The following is a 17,915-nucleotide window of genomic DNA, read 5'->3' on the forward strand; positions in this document are numbered from 1 at the left end:
ATACGCCTTCTTTCCTCTGTTTTGGCGGGCATTTTAGTCAGTCAAGAAGAATAATATTATAAATAATGTTATCAAAGAACAGAGGATATTTAACTAAAACATATAGAGTTATTATCATTATTATTGAAGAAAGAAAGAAGTCTGATTAAAAAGTTTGATTAAAAAAACTCTAAAATTATTACTATTGTTTGTATTCTTGTGAAGATACATTGTACTTGAGAAAAGTTGAATAAATAGGAAGTGTTTAACCAAATATTGATTTGTGTTCCCAAATAATGAGTCCATTGCAAAATCTGAAGCATATTACATATTACTTCATTTTTGGGAATATTGATAATTTCTAGAAAGCATAACATATTTTTTATGTAGAGAATAAATTCAAAAGCATCTATATAGATGTAAATTACGGTAAATTACGGTAATTTTACCGGAAAAAAGTGTTACGGTAATTTTGCATCAAACTAAAAGTTTATTTGACCATTACGTAACAATACCGTAAAATTACGGTAATTTTACTGAAATTTTATCGAAAATAAAATTACCGGTAATTTCACATCTCTACAAATCACTGAAAAAATTGACGGTTTAAAGAAAAAAAATTTCGTACGTTTGCTAGCGGTTCAAAGTTTGCCGACTTTTACGGACCCTGAAAATCGGGGGGTTTTTCGGCTTCTCACAGCGATTATAAATAAACTAATCAAAATAAAAACTTGAAACTCCGTATTGGGCAAGCGAAATACTTATATTACATAGTGTATTTGGTCTCATATTTTTACGATTTTTTTTCACTGAGTTATAGACGTTTATTTCGAGTGGTCTCTACTTTTGACACCGACAGTAATTCGTGTATCCCTGAACTCAAGACGCGTGGCTTGCGTCACTAATAAAGTACACACACGTGATTTTTCGTAATCCGCGTGTCTTTAATTTCACCCTTTTCATAACACTTCCCCCCAATCCGCCCTAATATTAGCCTCAATCTCCAACATATATTTTTTGCAGCTCTCAATGTACTCTGCAGAAAAGGTTATAACAACAATTTTACTACCTGCCTTAGATGCCGAGATATTCATTGAAAACTGACGAATAGTAAAAATTGACTTGAACCGTTTTACCACTTTGCTACTGAATTGAAGTGTCTAAAGAATTATAATAGTTTTTAGAAGAACATATTTCCCGAAATTCCTAAAGAAAATAAATTATTTCGAATAGATGAATTATTTTTTCCTATGTTAAATGAAATTGTCCATCACGCGACGTTTCCGGAACCTCGCTAAACTCACCCGGTCAGTACACTGATAAAATGATTCATTTATTCCAAACGAGATTCGTTAACTATTAACGAATGGTAGAGTTGAATATGACCAAATGAATATTCGTTAATAGTTAACGAATGGTTCACTTGAATGGCGAAAGTCGAGTCAAACAAGGCTCCTCAAATATACATTCGTTAACTATTAACGAATGAACATTTGGTGAGACTGAATAGACCCTAACCTCCAACCAAAATCTATTCGTTAACAATAACTAATCCGTTCTATCAGTGTGTAGAGTGAATTCGGCAACGCTATCTAAATAACGACCAGAGTCGCAGGGCCGCGTTTGGTGACCAGACTAGGGTTAACCCTAGTTTGGTCACCATATGAGAACTTGCGACTTGGTCAGCTCCCCAGGGAATTGCCGCCGTGTTATTTCGGCCCGAGCGTTGCCGAATTCACTCTATACTGCCCAGGCGCGTTTAGCGAGACTTCGGCAACGTCGCACAACGGGCAATTTCATTTAACATGGGAAAAAATTGCCCGTCTGTTAGAAATAATTTTTTTCTTCAGGAATTGTTGATATAAATAATTTTAAAAAATATTATAATTTGCTAGACACTTTAATTGACGCATTCCAATTTTTTAGGATTTCTCCGCTCAGCCAGTCAATGGTAAGAAAAAAAAATCGACCTTCTGCGGCGTTTCCCTCCTATGGTGACCAACTAGGGTTAAGGATATCCAAGTAGTTCAGGCAATTTTTTCTGAATGAAATCCTCTTCGGAATGTATAAAATAGACCAAAAGTATTTTTTAGGCGCAATATCAACCTCAGCTTCCGAACATTTTTTCGAGATAACGATTTTTGAAAAATGAAATCTAACACATTGTGTCCATAAGAGCTGTACACTGAGAGAAAAACTAATAAGTTCTCAAACAAGTTTTGTTTGGACCAACAAAATCGTTAGTTAAATATTACCAAAAAAAAATGACTGGTTCGAATTTGAAAGTCTCAAACATGAATAATTGTTCTGCTTTCAACAACGAATATTTGGCTCAAGGATAAAAATATATTTTTTTCGAATATTTGGCTTTTCAGGATAAAAATATCTTTTTTGGGACTGCTGCTACGTTCACCTCGTGCCGAAAAGTGCCTTTTCGTTTACTTGTAAACGAAAAAGGCACAGTTCGGCCACTCACTGAACGTACCATCACTGTCAAAAAATATTGCTCGACACATGTGAGGCGGGAATTTTCAGCTTGTGTGATTGGCAGCCCTCGGCTTCGCCTCGGGTCGTCAACTTCACACTCGTGAAAATTCCGTCTCATTCGTATCGAAATATACTATTTTAGGCCGTGCGACGAACAATATTTTTTGTCATAACAGCTCTAGGCAGTGATTCACGGATGCGTGAAGCGTTGCCTTACGGCGGGATTGACAAAAAAAATTAAGAGCGATCTTTTACCTCGTGAAATTGATTCGAAACTGATTCGAAAAGCGGTGTAATTTCACCACATTATTATGCATGCAGTTTTGTGAACAAACTTGTCGAATATTGTGATGATTCCTTTGATTTATTAACGTTTCCGATATCTACAATTACTAACAAGCCGTATGATTTTGTTAAATCCCTGTGAAATATGTAAGCCACGTTATAATCTAATGCTATAATGTCCATCTTCTTTAGCCTGGAATTGTCTTGTAAATATGTGTATATTTATTGTATACGAGTATTATGTAATATGATTTGACCTTATAAGTGACTTCAACGGTAGGTCTTCAATAAATAAATAAATGATAAATAACAAATAGGTAGAGCTAGAAATGGAATTTCTTGTTTGCACAGAAAATAACAATTTTTTAGATCAAGTAAATCTATTTTTCAAGATCATTTTCCCATCTCAGGACAGTATTCAAATGGTCAGCACTAGATTTTCTGTTTTTTGGGTAATGTTTAACTCACGATTTTTTTTTTGGTTCAAACAAGTCTTGTTTCAGGCAATATTTTTCTTCCTCTCAGTGTACATTTTAGAAAGGAAGAGATTTGAGAAGAATTTCTTTGAGAGAGAAAAAAAACTTTCTGTAAAAATATTTGCGAACTATGAAGAAGATCAATCTGTAATCAAAATATCGAAGTCTTCTTCTTTCGGTAGTTTTTCACATTACTTATCTCTGTAATTCTAGATTCCTGAAAATATGGCCAAATTTTGTTTTAACTCCAACAGCTACTAAAGAGGTTTTCCAATATCATTCTTACAATCTAATAGTTTCCGATGTATTTCGAAATTAATTCTCATGGAATCGTTGTACATTTCGAAACAATATTCGCAAACTTTTATAATTAATTTCCAAAATAAAAAAAAAACTAGGGTAATCCATCATGTTTTCTTAATTACCTGTAACGCTGGGTCTCAAACGCCGGAACTATCAGAGCCGTTTTATCCGTGCCAGTGAGATTTAATTTCACAATATACGACATCAGATTCTCGTAAAGATTCACTTGAGGGAGAAAATCCACGTCTATCTGGAATATGTACGGCGTTGAGACCTGGGATATTGCGATGTTTCTCAGGTAATTAACAGGATAATACTCCTGGAAGATAAAGGGATGAAAAAATAATCAAATTTTCAATTGCCAATTACTGAAGTGGTGAGACGTGACGACTTGTATGAAAAAATCGTATAGAAATTTTCTATACAGATTGCGTATAGGAATGCTATAGGATTTCCGTATATGATATTCGGATATTTCCATACGAATATTTTCTATACGAATTATTTCGATACATAAATTTTTACATAAATTTTTGTTTTCGTACGAACGCAACTCGATACGAAATGTTTCTATACATGTGGCAGTAGGTCGTATAGGATCACATCTATAAAAATTGTATAGAAATAATTTGTATAAACAATATCCGTATAGAAATATCCGAATATCATATACGAAAATCCTATAGAAATTCTATACGCAATCCGTATAGAAAATTTCTATACGATTTTTTCATGCGTGGAAAACGGTCAAATCAATCGATAATTATTCTCATCTTCATGATGACATCACATCTCCATTCATCTCATCGCCATTCGTCACGAGAGGGTTAAGGGATATTTGAGAAATAATTACCACGTTTATTCTAGTATATTCCTAGAAAACAGATTTTTTGCTTCCGAAGCCTTGTAATTGTTCAGATTTAAGTTTCGGACTTTTTGTGTTATATCGACCCATTATAATCCAGAAAGTCCGAACCCGCAATTTTTAGACTGTGTGTGTATGTATGGATATAAGAAAGTTTTTCTGCAATTGTTCGCTGACCCTAGTAAAAATTGTGAGTGGCCCTGCGACATTGGCTGTGGCAGCGACATTCACGCGCAGAGTGCGCTGCCGTACTCATTTTATCGATATTAACCATCATCAATTAGTTGCGAGAGATTATTATTTATTAACAAATCGTTAATCCTTCAATAATTTATTTGAATTAATACACATAATCTGAAGATTGTGAATTCTCAATTGACGGGATTTGAGGTTAGGGCGGACACAGATAGGTACACCCCGCATAAACCTCACGCAACCCTGTCTCAGCGACCCTGCTGCGTAGCTTTTTGAGGTACATCGCCGCGAAAGGCAATGTCGCGCGCCAACTTACGCCGCGACGTTTCGGCGCGATGAAATTTCTACTAGGGGATGAATCGATGAAATTGAGTAATTTCTCTTTCTCAAATGTAGGTATGCTGCTCTCAAATGTAGGTATATTGTTGAGCCCTAACGTGGCCAGACGATTTATTCCGTCGCCTCCTCTCGCCTCCTCTCTCACATACCACCGACCCACTGAAACCGCAGGTTGATGTTTTTCATAACATCGAGTCAGTGAAATTTTTCTTGTGCTAGACAATTGAACCCACTTTACCAAGCGGCATGGTAATTGTTGCCTGAATTTCTCCAGAAAAATTCTGGAATTTTTTTCTCCGTGTATGAACTTTTGGGTGATATTTTCTTAAGATATATACCGCGATGAAATGTCAGTCTTCGTTAGAGTAGTGGACGAATTTAGCAACTTTTAATATATGGGTCACGTTAAAAAGTGAGAAAAATGAAAACGATGGTGGCAATCGATTTCGCCCCGTAAATTAACGAGAAACAACGTTTTTCATTTTCACGTTTAAAATCGTCCAAGTGCCTCTGACACTGCCATTGCCGGCTACATAGAGTTGCTTTTCGAAATGAATGTACAATCAACAAAATTCGTTTAAATTTCTTCCTATTTAATTTTTTTCTGTTCCCTCCTTCTTCCTTCTTCATTTACCGGATATTCAAAATTGCCAGAGTGCCGCCTCGTGAATAAAGGAATAGGAAACGAACTGTAACCTGATCGTCACGCTCAGTCTACCTCTCGTATCTTTACGTCTTATTTTACGGCAGTGTCCCTTCGTACCCTGACCATTACCCCTCCGCACATCGAGATAAATGCACAATTAAGGATATCCAAGTAGTTCGAGCAATTTTTTTCTAAGGGAAATCCTCTTCAGAGATCATAGAATTGGCCAAGAGCATTTTTTAGGCGCCTTATCAATCTTTGTTTCGCAACATTTTTTCGAGAAAACGATTTTTGAAAAAATGAAATTTAACACATTGCGTCCATAAGAGCTGTATTCTCCCATCTTCCATAGGCTTTGAAGCATTTTCTCGTACACATAACCGTATATGACTTCGTGTGTTATACTCTCTAGTCTTTTTGCGACATTAAAAAATATAAGTTTCCGGACAGATAATTGCAAACAATCAAATAAACTCTTTCTTACTCGCGTGGAACTGCCCGACGTGGTTACTCCCATCGCGGCGCAGCGCCGTAATGACAATCTGAGCGATCCGTTGCTACAATCCATTTGGAGAGTGGAATTACGCGAAGGTCTTTCCACTCTTTTGATCTCCCGGCAGCCACAAGTGTGGGAACGCTGTGTGAAAGATGTCCGCGACACGATCCGTCGCGCCGCAGCACGACGCCGCATTGACTATTTCCAGTTAAGATAAAAAGAAATTTTCTCTAATCAGTGGCTTCGACGGTGGTTGCAAACAGTAGATTATGCTTTTAGATAAAATCAGTGAGACATATAATTTTTTTCACATTTTTTAATGAGTTTTTTCGGAAGTTATACTAAAAACAAGCAGGGGTTCGAGCTTATCCGACAAAAGGCATGTAACCGTTACATTTTGCGTTATTAGTCTCTTTATTTTTTTCATTTCTACCAATTTCATTATGGTAGTAAGCTTCCGAATGGATCCGTAGCAATTTCCTATCCTTGTGACAGGCATCGTAACCACATGCTACCGAGTGTCTACAGGAAAATATTCAACCTTTTAATGGAAAAGATTTATACAAAAGGTTAAATATCTCCGAAACTGTTCGGCCGGTTGCGCCTATCCAAAATACCAACCTTCCGTCTTGTAAGAGTTATAATCATACCAAATTTCAACTTGCTATCGCCATTTATTCTCAAATTATCGTGCGTAGAAAACTGAAACAATTTTAAAAACGAAAAACGGGAATATTTCGAAAACTTTGTATGATCGGATATACATATATATTCTGATTGATCCAGATAGTGACTGCTGAGACGAGTATTTTGAAAAAAAATTGAAGTCGGTCAAGTAGTAGTTGCATATCTCAGGAATCGCTCGGGCGATTGCGCTCATCGAAAATATCAACCTTTAGTATTATAAGAGTTAGAACCATACCAAATTTCAACTTGCTATCTCCTTTTTTTCTCAAGTTATCGTGCGTACAAGTTTTTTTCATAAAAAACGGAAAAACGGCAATATGTCCAAACTGTGTATTAAAGAGTCTATATATTCTAATTGGCCTACATGAAGGCCGCCGATACGAGTGTTTTGAAAACAAATTTTGAAATAGGTGCAGTAGTTTTTAAGATAGTGAGGAAAAACGAAATTTAAACAAGTTGTTATATCTCAGGAACTACTGGACCAATCGAGCTGAAATAGCGCGCCAAAGTTGAGCTCAACAATAGCTACAATGAGCCAAAATTTCAGATTTTTATCTACAAATTTCATCCTAGTTATGTTGAATTTTCTAAAAATTGATCCCCAAAAACCCAAATTGTCGGATACATACACGCAGACATGACCCTAAAAACATCCTCTCGTCACGTTTCATAACATTCTATACCATTTGCAATCAAAATTAGAAAATTTAAAAATCGGTCAAATACAAGGCTTCCATTCGGAAGGAAAAAATATAAAAAATGATATTGGAACAAAATTCACTCACCCCCTCTTTGTAGACGATATGATAAGCGATATTTTTTCTCCCCCTCAATGTATCGGAGTTTCCAATAAAATCGAGAAAATACTGGAGTTCAGCATCAGTTAGGTACACAGCAATACTGATTGTTCCTGGCCAACGTTTGCACAATTCATCCAGCAGACTGATTCTATCAGCGCTGCATTGAGTAACTAAGGCGATATCCGTATTCGAGTAAATGTTGTATTCATATTCGAGGAAAAATAGATGTGTTCTGTAAACGATTGTCGAAGCCATCGTGAATTTTCCACAAGAGTCTGTGTGATTTACCTTTGGAAAATCATATTATGAAAGAGATCGAACATTTGCAGGACAGCTGGCGGTTGCTTCATTGACGAAACTATTTGTGTTTGATAGAGAGGAAATGAACTCACGTAAGTAGGTATTTCAACCTGATGGCAATAAAACAATCTTCGACGAAGTAAATTTCCGTCCATTTCGAGGAAAACTCGGTGCATTCGGTTGAAATCACTAGAGTGTTTGTTCCTGACTTCCTGTTTCCGGGGAGAATTCCAGTGGAGAATCTGCATTCAATGGAATTTAATTCTCTATTGTTAATTGCGCTGTTATTCAGAGGATGATTAATTTGAAAAAAATGTTGGAGAACTTTTTATAAATCGCAGAATTCCCTGCAAGGAATGCTCTCCGATATTTTCCCATAAGAATAATTGCACAATTGTATAATGTGAATAAAAAACGAAAAATCTCTGTCAAAAATAGTCCATTTACTCAGTAATTTCTCATTATTATAAAATTTGTAGTGCATCACGTACGAAAAAATCGTATAGAAATTTTCTATACGAATTGCGTATAGAATTTCTATAGGATTTTCGTATATGATATGCGGATATTTCTATACGGATATTTTTTATACAAATTATTTCTATGCAATTTCTATAGGTTTGATCCTATACGACCCACTGCCACATGTATTAAAACATTTCGTATGGAGTTGCGACATTTCTCTACATTTTTTTCTGGAGCGTTTAGACATCTTTCGTATGAAAACAAAAATGTATAGAAATAATTCGTATAGAAAGTATTCGTATAGAAATATCCGAATATCATATACGGAAATCCTATAGAATTTCTATAGGCAACGTGATCACAGGGGAGGGCGAAATAGATTTGAATTTTCCATGAAAATGTGAAATTTTCCGTTATTCTTATAGAAAAAAACAAAGCTTAGGGGGCGTTTTAGAATTGAGGGCGGCACGTCAAAAATTCCAGAATATTCATTGAGCCTCAATTGGATAAATCGACGTATCTTGAAAGAAAATACATATCTCGGGAGAATAATTAAAAAATCTCCACCTCGAAATTTGAATTTGAAAAGATCTAATTTCTTTTCTCCTACAAGAAATCACTACCTCAGCTGAAATTTAAAAGGGTATAATTCAGGCACTAGACATTCAGTAAGTTGTCAAACTGGACAATGTCACTAGCCATTCCAAAGCGTTTTAAATCTTCAAATTTCAACAACGAATTATTCATTAACGAGAAATATTTCTAATGTTTATTAGAAATGAAAAATTAATCATTTAAGGCCAAAATTCGAGATTTAAAAATTATAAAAAATTCATGCAAGTTCCCTATTAAATCAATATAGTTGTTAAAACAGTAGCAATTTCAATTTTTAGTGAGGATTCGCCTGAGTAATGTTTTTCCAAATTTCATCTGAGATACTGCTTTCTTGAGAGAGATATTCAGTTAGACCTTTTAGAACCAGAATATTGACTTAGATCTTTTCAAATTTCATTTTCGAGATGGAACATTTTACATTATTCTGTCGAGATATGCTTTTTTTTCCGGGCACGTCGAAATATTGAATCAAAGCTGCTGACAGATTAGGTTTCTCTTTAATACGATTGGCAGAAATTAGAACATGGGTAAAAAAAGTGAGTAGCCCAGTGATTGCCACATTTTACAAGATCCTGGCCTCATCATAATTAAGGGCCGCGTGTATTATCTTTCAAAAGTGATATTTTCGTTTTTTTTTATTTTGATAATCTGAAATGTACTTCAATCGCCATTCAGTTTTACATAGCCCTGGAGTCTTCAAAAATTATGATTGTACAATCAAAAAAAAACGTTGAAAAAAAGCTGAACATTTTCAAAGAGCGTTTTTGAATAATATTAGGGAATAAATCCAATAGGGAGGAAATTGCAAAATAATAATTTACAGTATCTAATGGCTATTCAGTCGTCATTTGTCTCAGTAGACAAAACCTGTCAGATCGTTAGCTGCCATGATATATCCATTTAAAATTTCCTCTCTGTCGGATTTATTTCCTGATCTTTATTAAAAATGCTCTTTGAAAATGTCTAGTTTTTTTCTATTTTTTTGATTGTGCAATCATAATTTTTAGGGACACCTACATGATGTAAAATCCAGTGGAAATTGTGAAATATTTTAGATTATAAAGATGGAAACACAATCGAGATAACGTTCCAAAGGAAATCCGGGCTTTAAGGCCCGGGTGTACTATCTTTCGAATGTTATCTGAATTTTTTTCATCTTTCGTAATCCAAAATTGTCAATTGAGTGGTAGATTATGTAGAAATTCCCAAAAATTATAATAGAATGATAAAAACAAAATAGAAAAAATTTTTAAATTTTTCAAAGAGCGTTTTTAATTGAGATTCAGATTGAGTTGAAAAAAGTGGAAATTACAAATATCTGATTCGTTGTGGCAAATTATCTATTAGCTGTCATTTTCCATGGTGGATAACAAAACACTAACTCCTCATGAGAAGTGACAGCTGGGTATCTTAATTTTCGAAACAGTGGTATTTAATCATCTGCCATTTTTATGTGATCAAAATGTGATTAATAAATTCTCCGAAATATTACAACTTTTTTCAAAGAGCCTTTTCCATAATAAATGTCTCTGTGCAGTGTAGGAAAAGATTTACGAAATCAGTCTTCCCCCTGCATGATATTGGGTGACAGGCCGCCGTTTGTCAGCGTAAATCAGATACATTTTTCAATTTCTTGTTATTCAACTTATTCTGAATATAAATTAAACATTCTCTTTGAAAAAATTAAGAATTTTTTTAACTTTTTTTTGATTATTCATTCATAATTTTTCAAAACTTCTGCATGATGCAGGACTTAATTGACAATTTCAGAGGACGAAAGATAAAAAAAACCTCGAGATAACGTTCAAAAGATAGTACACCCGGGCCTTAAATTAAAAATATTTCCAACTCCTCGATGGCGACGACTCTTACTGTCAAATGGAGAGTAATGAATGATATTAGATGTCCTCATCTCCATGATTAATATTAATGAATTTAAGAAGGGCCAGGGGATATTGGAGAAATAATTACGACGTTGAATAAATTGCCATAGTAATAATACGTTGTAATTATTTCCCCAATATCGCCCGACCTTTCTTAAATTACAATGAATGCTCTTTGCATTAGAAGAATTCGTTTAGAGCTACTATTTCGGTAAATTTTCAATTGATAATCCCTGAAAATCATTTGAGGCTCTTGAGGGTAACGGGGAAAATGGATCAGTGGCAATAAATTCGACATCGCACGGACGAAAAAATTTAATAGAAAAACCTATCGAATTCGTTACAAAATTCTATTGAAATGTTCAATAGAAAATAATCAGTAGAAAAAATCAATAGAATTAAATTTTTCTGTATAACTTATTCTATTGAGATATTTTCTATAGAATTTCCTCGGCTCAAATTTTCTGAGTTTTTTCGTTTGATTTTCTTGATGAGAAGAAAATAAAAATAGAATGAAAAAAAACTTGGAAAATTTAAGTCGAGCAAATTCTATAAAAAATATATGAAAAGAATAAGTTATATAGAAAAATCGAATTCTGTTGACTTTTTCTACTAAGTGTTTTCTACAGAATATTTCAATAGAATCAGTCAAAAACTAATAGAAAGTTTGATAGAAATTCAATAGAATTTTCTAACGAATTCGATAGGTTTTTCCATTGAATTTTTTCGTGCATGTGACGATATTGATCATCATAAATATACCTTTATCTTCTCAGTATTCCTGTAGCACTGTTCACTCAACGTGTGATCACTCAACTGCACATTCCACGCACAGTCCAATGTGTAAACAACATATGGGTATTTTTTAATAACAGCATTGATAACATCTTGATCAGCTAAACTAGTAAAATTTGAAATATCCCTCAACACTTCGTACGTCGTATTCACCCACAAATCGTGAAATTTTTTTCTCCTCAAAACCCTGAGATTCATCAACATAATCCCAGTGTTGTAGCCCCTGCCCACAGCTGGCCAAGGACTTTGTCCATATGCAAGAGTTTTTTTGTACCAGTCGCTCTGGTTCTCAGCTAATCCCAGCATGTGTTGACTGTCGAACTGCTTGAATCTGTCCCAGAGACTTGAGAGATCTGTGAGAACTGTTACGTCTGTATCAAGAACTAGAACGTAATCCTCACTCAGTGCTTCGGGAAGAATGAGCTTTAAGAGACCGTAGACACCTGAGTAGTGCTTATTGGGGATCCATGATACCTTTGGTATCCAGGGCTCCGCTGGATAAAATGATACATTCACTGAAGAAGAATTAGTAGAGTTGAATGTGAGTCGCAATGGTAGAAATTCTTGGACAGCTTAGTAGTCATTTCCAGGAGAGTAGAATTGATTTCGATTTAGGGTGGAGTTTCATATTTTGAACAGTTGGAAGACAAGAATTTGCTGACATACTTAAATTTTGAATGGAAAGATGAATATTTAGTACCAAATTGTTCTGAATTTTCTATCAATTGAAAATGAAAGAATATATTTACATTGAACTTTCCGGATTTTTATTAGTATTTATCAATTTTTATGAATTTATTGGACTAAAACGTAGAGTTTTGATGGATTTTTCATTAAATTATGAATTTTCCACGACGAAATTCTTGTCGAATGCACTCCATTTTCGAACTGAATTTTTTTATTTTTCATGCGTATTTTTGTTTGTATCTTCTAGTTCAGAAACGGTTTAAGTCAATTCTGACTATTGGCTAGTTTTCAATGAATATCTCGGAATCGAAGAGAGATAGCGAAATTTTTGATACCTTTTTTTTGTAGCACTCAATTCGCTCTACAAAACGGTTAATACCAAAATTTCGTTATCTCCCTTAGATTCGGAGATATTGCTCGAAAACTGAAATGAGAGCTTAGTCGACTTGAGAATATCCAAGTACTTTGACTTTTTTTCTCCAGTGAAATGCTTTTCTACTTTTGTAGACGAAATTTCACCTTAAGCCTTCGGACATTTCACAATGATTTTATTATTTAAACTTTGCAGGTCTGAATTGGAATCTCGATATCGAACCGTTCGAAACTATTTTAAACATTTGAAAAAAAATTAGAAAGTTTATTTTTGGCGGAAGATTGATGGAATAATAATTTAAAAAATGCAATTTTTGAAAATGACGAGCATTTTCTATAAATAATTTATAAATAATAAATTTTTCACCATAAAAATCATTTGTTCGGAATCGTAACAAATTTATTCATATTCAAATTGTACCAGAAAGCGATTCAATGCCTAAAAAAATAAAGTTCCCGCAAATTTTAACAATTTTAATTATTTATTTATAAACAATGGATGTTTAAAAAATTAATCATTATGTGCAAAATGTAATTTTATTGACATTGAATATTCATGTTTTTTTTTCAATTTTTCTTACGCAATTTAATTGACAAATTTGATGGTTGAAAATAATTGAATTTGTAGTGTGGTCTGCCAAACTATAAGATATTGGCTATTTGTTCTCCAGTGAAACGCTTTTCTAATTTTGTAGATAAACATCAGAACTTTCCTTTGAGCCTCGTTCGAACCTAAGTTTCCAGACATGTTATTTAAACTGGGCGATACTAAACAGTTAGAAAAAATTTTCAAAATCTGAAAAAAAATAGAAATTGTATTTTTCGAAGAAGATTGGCGAAATAATTCAAAAATTGCAATTGTTGAAAATTATGACCATTTTCGATACATAATTTATAAACAATAAATTTTCCACCATAAAAATAATTTGTTCGGAATCGTAAGAAATTACCAAAAATCGATTTAACGCCTAAAAAAATAAGGTTTCCGAAAATTTTAACAATTTCAGTTATTTCTTTATAAACAACGAATGTTTAAAAAAATAATAATTCAATGTAAAATGTAGTTTGATTGACGCTGAATATTTATGATTTTTTTTCAAATTTTCCTCACGCAATTTAATTGACAAATTTGATGATTGAAAATGGTTGAATCTATAGTGTGGTCTGTACCAAACTGTAAAAGATACTTGGAGATCCCAAAACCCTTTACCCCTGCGCTAGTGAGTTTTCAAGACATTTTCAGATCAAAATGAGATGCATTCGATTCATCTTCCTATAAGTGTAAAGAATATTTGGGGATTCTTCTGTGATCATCTACAGAAAATCTGATCACGTGATATAAACGTTCAAATCAATACCTTGTGGCAAATCCCAGGTAATAAATAAAGTTTCTATGGTTTTTCTGGATATTTCATCCACTAGAAGATGAAAATGCACCGGTCGTGAGCGATGAAAAATAATGGACTTGACTACTGTTGCTAGAGATTGAGTGGCGTTGTATCCGGCGCAAACCAGAGCAATATTTAGCGGATTACAATTCTTCTGAAATAGTTTAACAAACATATCATTCGACATGTACCAAAATATCCTTCAACCCGCAAATAAACGAAAGGCGAAAATGAAACTCACTTGAGCGTTTTCGTTGAATACTTCTGGTTTATTGAATTCGAAGATGTCAGTGGTTGGTATTTTCGGTGTAATAATGGTAATCACATTTGGAGATTTCAACTTGCCTGCTTGTCCTGAGAATAAAGCAGTTGATTAAATTTATGCCTGTATACAATGATTTCCATTTCGTGATTTTCCTTTGCGTTATGGAAATGATCTGATTTAGACTAAAATATCAAGAGATATTTTTACACCATAAGATTTCACACAAGAAAACTCATCTAAAAATAATGTTCTTAAACCCTTTCCGCCAAGCTAACTTTAACTTTTGACGTTAATTATTGCAAGAAACATATTTTTTCACGAATGGCCATTGCCCGAGGACCTTCAACCTAGAAAACACTTCTTTTGTACAGTATCAAATTATCTCTATCATGAGCTGTGTACTTGTGATTCAATGTTGATGGTAATTAGATGTAGTCTAGTTCAAAAATCAGTATCATTTACCATTTATTCATGGTGAAAAATGTTCTAGACAAAATAATCCTAATCAAATTCATCCAGATGCAGGTAGTCATGTAGAATATTCTGAAAATTGGTGATCATATTCACAAAACTATTTTAAAAATTTATGCATTAGTAATTTTTTTCAAGTTGAATTATCAGTTACAAAAGAATGAAAATTCCAATTTTTGAACGGTCAGAGATAATTTTGACCTGCAGAATGGGATTTCCGAGAAAAGATCATGCCAAAAATATTAGTTCAAGCAATGTTTCCTCGAAAAAAGGAAACGTTTTTTCCCGGAGGGAACCTCACTTAAGAAAAAAAAATTCTATTTGAAATTGTATCACTGATTGCAATGTCTGTGTGATATTTAGTATAAAAATTGATAGGATAGTCTCAATAGGTGACTTCCAAATAATCGAACAAGTTTTTTTTTATTTATGAGGTATTCATTGTCGAATGAGTCAACGGCTGACTCTCACTTTCTTGAAAATTGATCTCGATTTTTTCTACGATTGGGGGACTAGAAAAATTATCTCTCAATTTTTTCAGATTTTTTTAACAGCCCAGCAATTTCGGAGACATGATTTTTTCTTTGTTTTTTCGTTTTTTTCAATAACTCCAGTTCTATTCATCCAATTTTTATTTATGACGCGTTAAAATTTTCGATTTTCTACCATCTAGAAGAATATTTTGAGTAATTTTCAATTACCCACCATAAAAATCATTTGTTCGAAATCATAACAAATTTATTCATTATGACAGGTTTACATTTGAATAATTTAAATTAATTATCTATAAACAATGAATGTTTGAAAAAATCACAATTCTGTGCAAAATGTAATTTTAATGACGCTGAATATTCATTACTTTTTTCAATTTTTCACGCAAATTAATTGAGAAATTTGATGATTGAAAATCCATAGTGTAGCCTGTAACAAACTGTAAAAGATACTTGGATATCCTTAATTTCATAACAACTGCCTTGATCAGAAAATATCACAAGATTGTTTTGTTCAAGTATATCCAAATACTTTGACTATTTTTTCTCTCCAGTGAAATGCTTTTCTACTTTTGCAGTCGAACTTCAGAGGTTTCATTGAAGCCCCATTTGACCCCTGGTTTCCAGACATTTTGCAATGATTTTATCATTCAAACTTTGCAGATTTGAATTTAAATATCAATATCGAACCGTTAGAAAACATTTAAAAATCTGACAAAAAAAAATTTGAAACTCTTCTTCTGAAGAAAGCTTGATGAAATAATTAAAAAATTGCAATTTTTGAAAGTTATGACCATTTTTCGCAAATAATTTATAAACAATTACTTTCCCACCATAAAAATCATTTGTTTGGAATAGTAAGAAATTTATTCATATTCAGAATTTTGCCAGAAATCGATTCCATGCTTGAAAAAACGAACAGATTAATCAATTTCAATTATATATTTATAAATAACGAGTTAAAAAAAATTACAATTATGTGCAAAATGTAATTTTAATAACACTGAATATTCGTGTTTTATTTTCAAATTTTTCTCACGCAATTCAAGTGACAAATTTAATGATTGAAGATGGTTGAATCTATAGTGTAGTCTGTGCCAAACTATAAAAGATACTTGGATACCCTTAACTGCATAACAATAGCCTTAACGAAAAAATGTCACAAGATGTTTTTCGTTCAAAATTGAATGACTTGCAAGAACCACCTTCTGACATTTCTCCCTCAAATAATTAGTTCGGAAAAACGTCATGCTGAACTGATGAAATTTATTCACTCTATTCTCAGTCGACAATTAAATTCACCTTGACTTCATAAAATTCTTCATTTCAATTTCAACTTACCACGAAAAAAAGTATAAAAACAGATGATAATTAATACTGTGAGGAGGAATACGAAGCACTTTAGCCATGATCGAGCCATTGCCATACGCCACACATGTCTGTTTATTTTCGATAAAACATGTAACAAACAGTTCGACTGGATATCTGCATAATAAACGAGAATTACAACATTCCATTAAACTTCAATGAAGTAGATTAAACAAACAAAGTGACAGATTAATATTTAGTCAATTTAATTACACAGTATTACCTCTTCCATTCATATTAGTTCCATCGATATTATTGTTTGATCACTCTCATCATTTTTCACATTCCAATAAACCTCACAACTTTGGTGTAATCAAATGACATTGACGAATTATAATTGCCTCGTTAATTTAATGGAACTAATGGAACGAATGAGCACTCGTTTGTTTTATTCCATTTGTATTTTCTAATTCAATGTAGACTCGAGCATTGTATGCTCAACTGATGACACTGAATCCACTGATTGTCCACTGAGAAATGCGGAAGCTATGGTGAACACAACTGATTTCAATTGTGAATAGAAACATAACCTCTTTAACTCATCTGAACTGCCTGTTGCCTTCTCCACTCGACGTGTCATCTCTCCCCTCCACAGACGATTGAGCAGCAACAATTGGGGAGTGGGAGTGGAGAAACATATGATAGTTTTTTTCACTGTGAAGTGAAAAGAACAAACTTTCTCAAGGGGAAACGCAACTAAACCCCTGTGTCTATATGAATTTATTGAATTGTGTCTTCGTCTATAATTATTAGTTTATTTCTATGAAATTACTTTATCGATTCCATCATTGCATTCTTGAGTCAGTGATGTAGTTTCATAAATAAAAAATAATAATTGCAGGATAAAATACAATTGTAGAAAGTTCATACACGTATGAAAAAATCGTATAGAAATTTTCGATACGGATTGCGTGTAGAAATTCTGTAGGATTTCCGTATATGATATTCGGATATTTCTATACGAATATTTTCTATACGAATTATTTCTATACATAAATTTTTACATAAATTTTTGTTTTCATACAAAAGATGTCTAAACGATCCAGAGAAAAACGTGGAGAAATGTCGCAACTCCATATGAAATGTTTCTCTACATGCCGCAGTGGGTCGTATAGGATCAATCCTATAGAAATCGTATAGAAATAATTTTTATAAAAAATATCCGTATAGAAATATCCGAATATCATGTACGAAAACCCTTCGGCCGGGCCACGCTGTACTTTTGGATATTTTTAGTTTTTAAATTTTTCAACTAAA

The 17,915-nt window shown here is 33.4% G+C and overlaps 1 protein-coding gene across 1 annotated transcript in view; it reads right to left on the reverse strand.

Annotated features, from left to right (window-relative positions):
• LOC107048378 (LARGE xylosyl- and glucuronyltransferase 1) overlaps positions 1 to 17,212 on the reverse strand; it is a 30,534-nt gene extending 13,322 nt beyond the window's left edge. Inside the window, exons 1-8 of the mRNA XM_015271525.1 lie at positions 16,882 to 17,212; positions 16,632 to 16,775; positions 14,305 to 14,417; positions 14,034 to 14,217; positions 11,584 to 12,131; positions 7,951 to 8,100; positions 7,544 to 7,846; positions 3,653 to 3,849 (exon numbers count right to left, since the gene is read on the reverse strand). Of these exons, the coding sequence (XP_015127011.1) occupies positions 3,653 to 3,849; positions 7,544 to 7,846; positions 7,951 to 8,100; positions 11,584 to 12,131; positions 14,034 to 14,217; positions 14,305 to 14,417; positions 16,632 to 16,775; positions 16,882 to 16,894 (1,652 nt within the window). The 5' untranslated portion in view covers positions 16,895 to 17,212. The remainder of the gene's footprint in view (positions 1 to 3,652; positions 3,850 to 7,543; positions 7,847 to 7,950; positions 8,101 to 11,583; positions 12,132 to 14,033; positions 14,218 to 14,304; positions 14,418 to 16,631; positions 16,776 to 16,881) is intronic.
• Positions 17,213 to 17,915: the final 703 nt, after the last annotated feature.

Source organism: Diachasma alloeum, unplaced genomic scaffold (assembly GCF_001412515.2).
Source record: "Diachasma alloeum isolate Michigan unplaced genomic scaffold, Dall2.0 Dall_scaffold_00188, whole genome shotgun sequence".
Lineage (NCBI taxonomy): Eukaryota > Metazoa > Arthropoda > Insecta > Hymenoptera > Braconidae > Diachasma > Diachasma alloeum.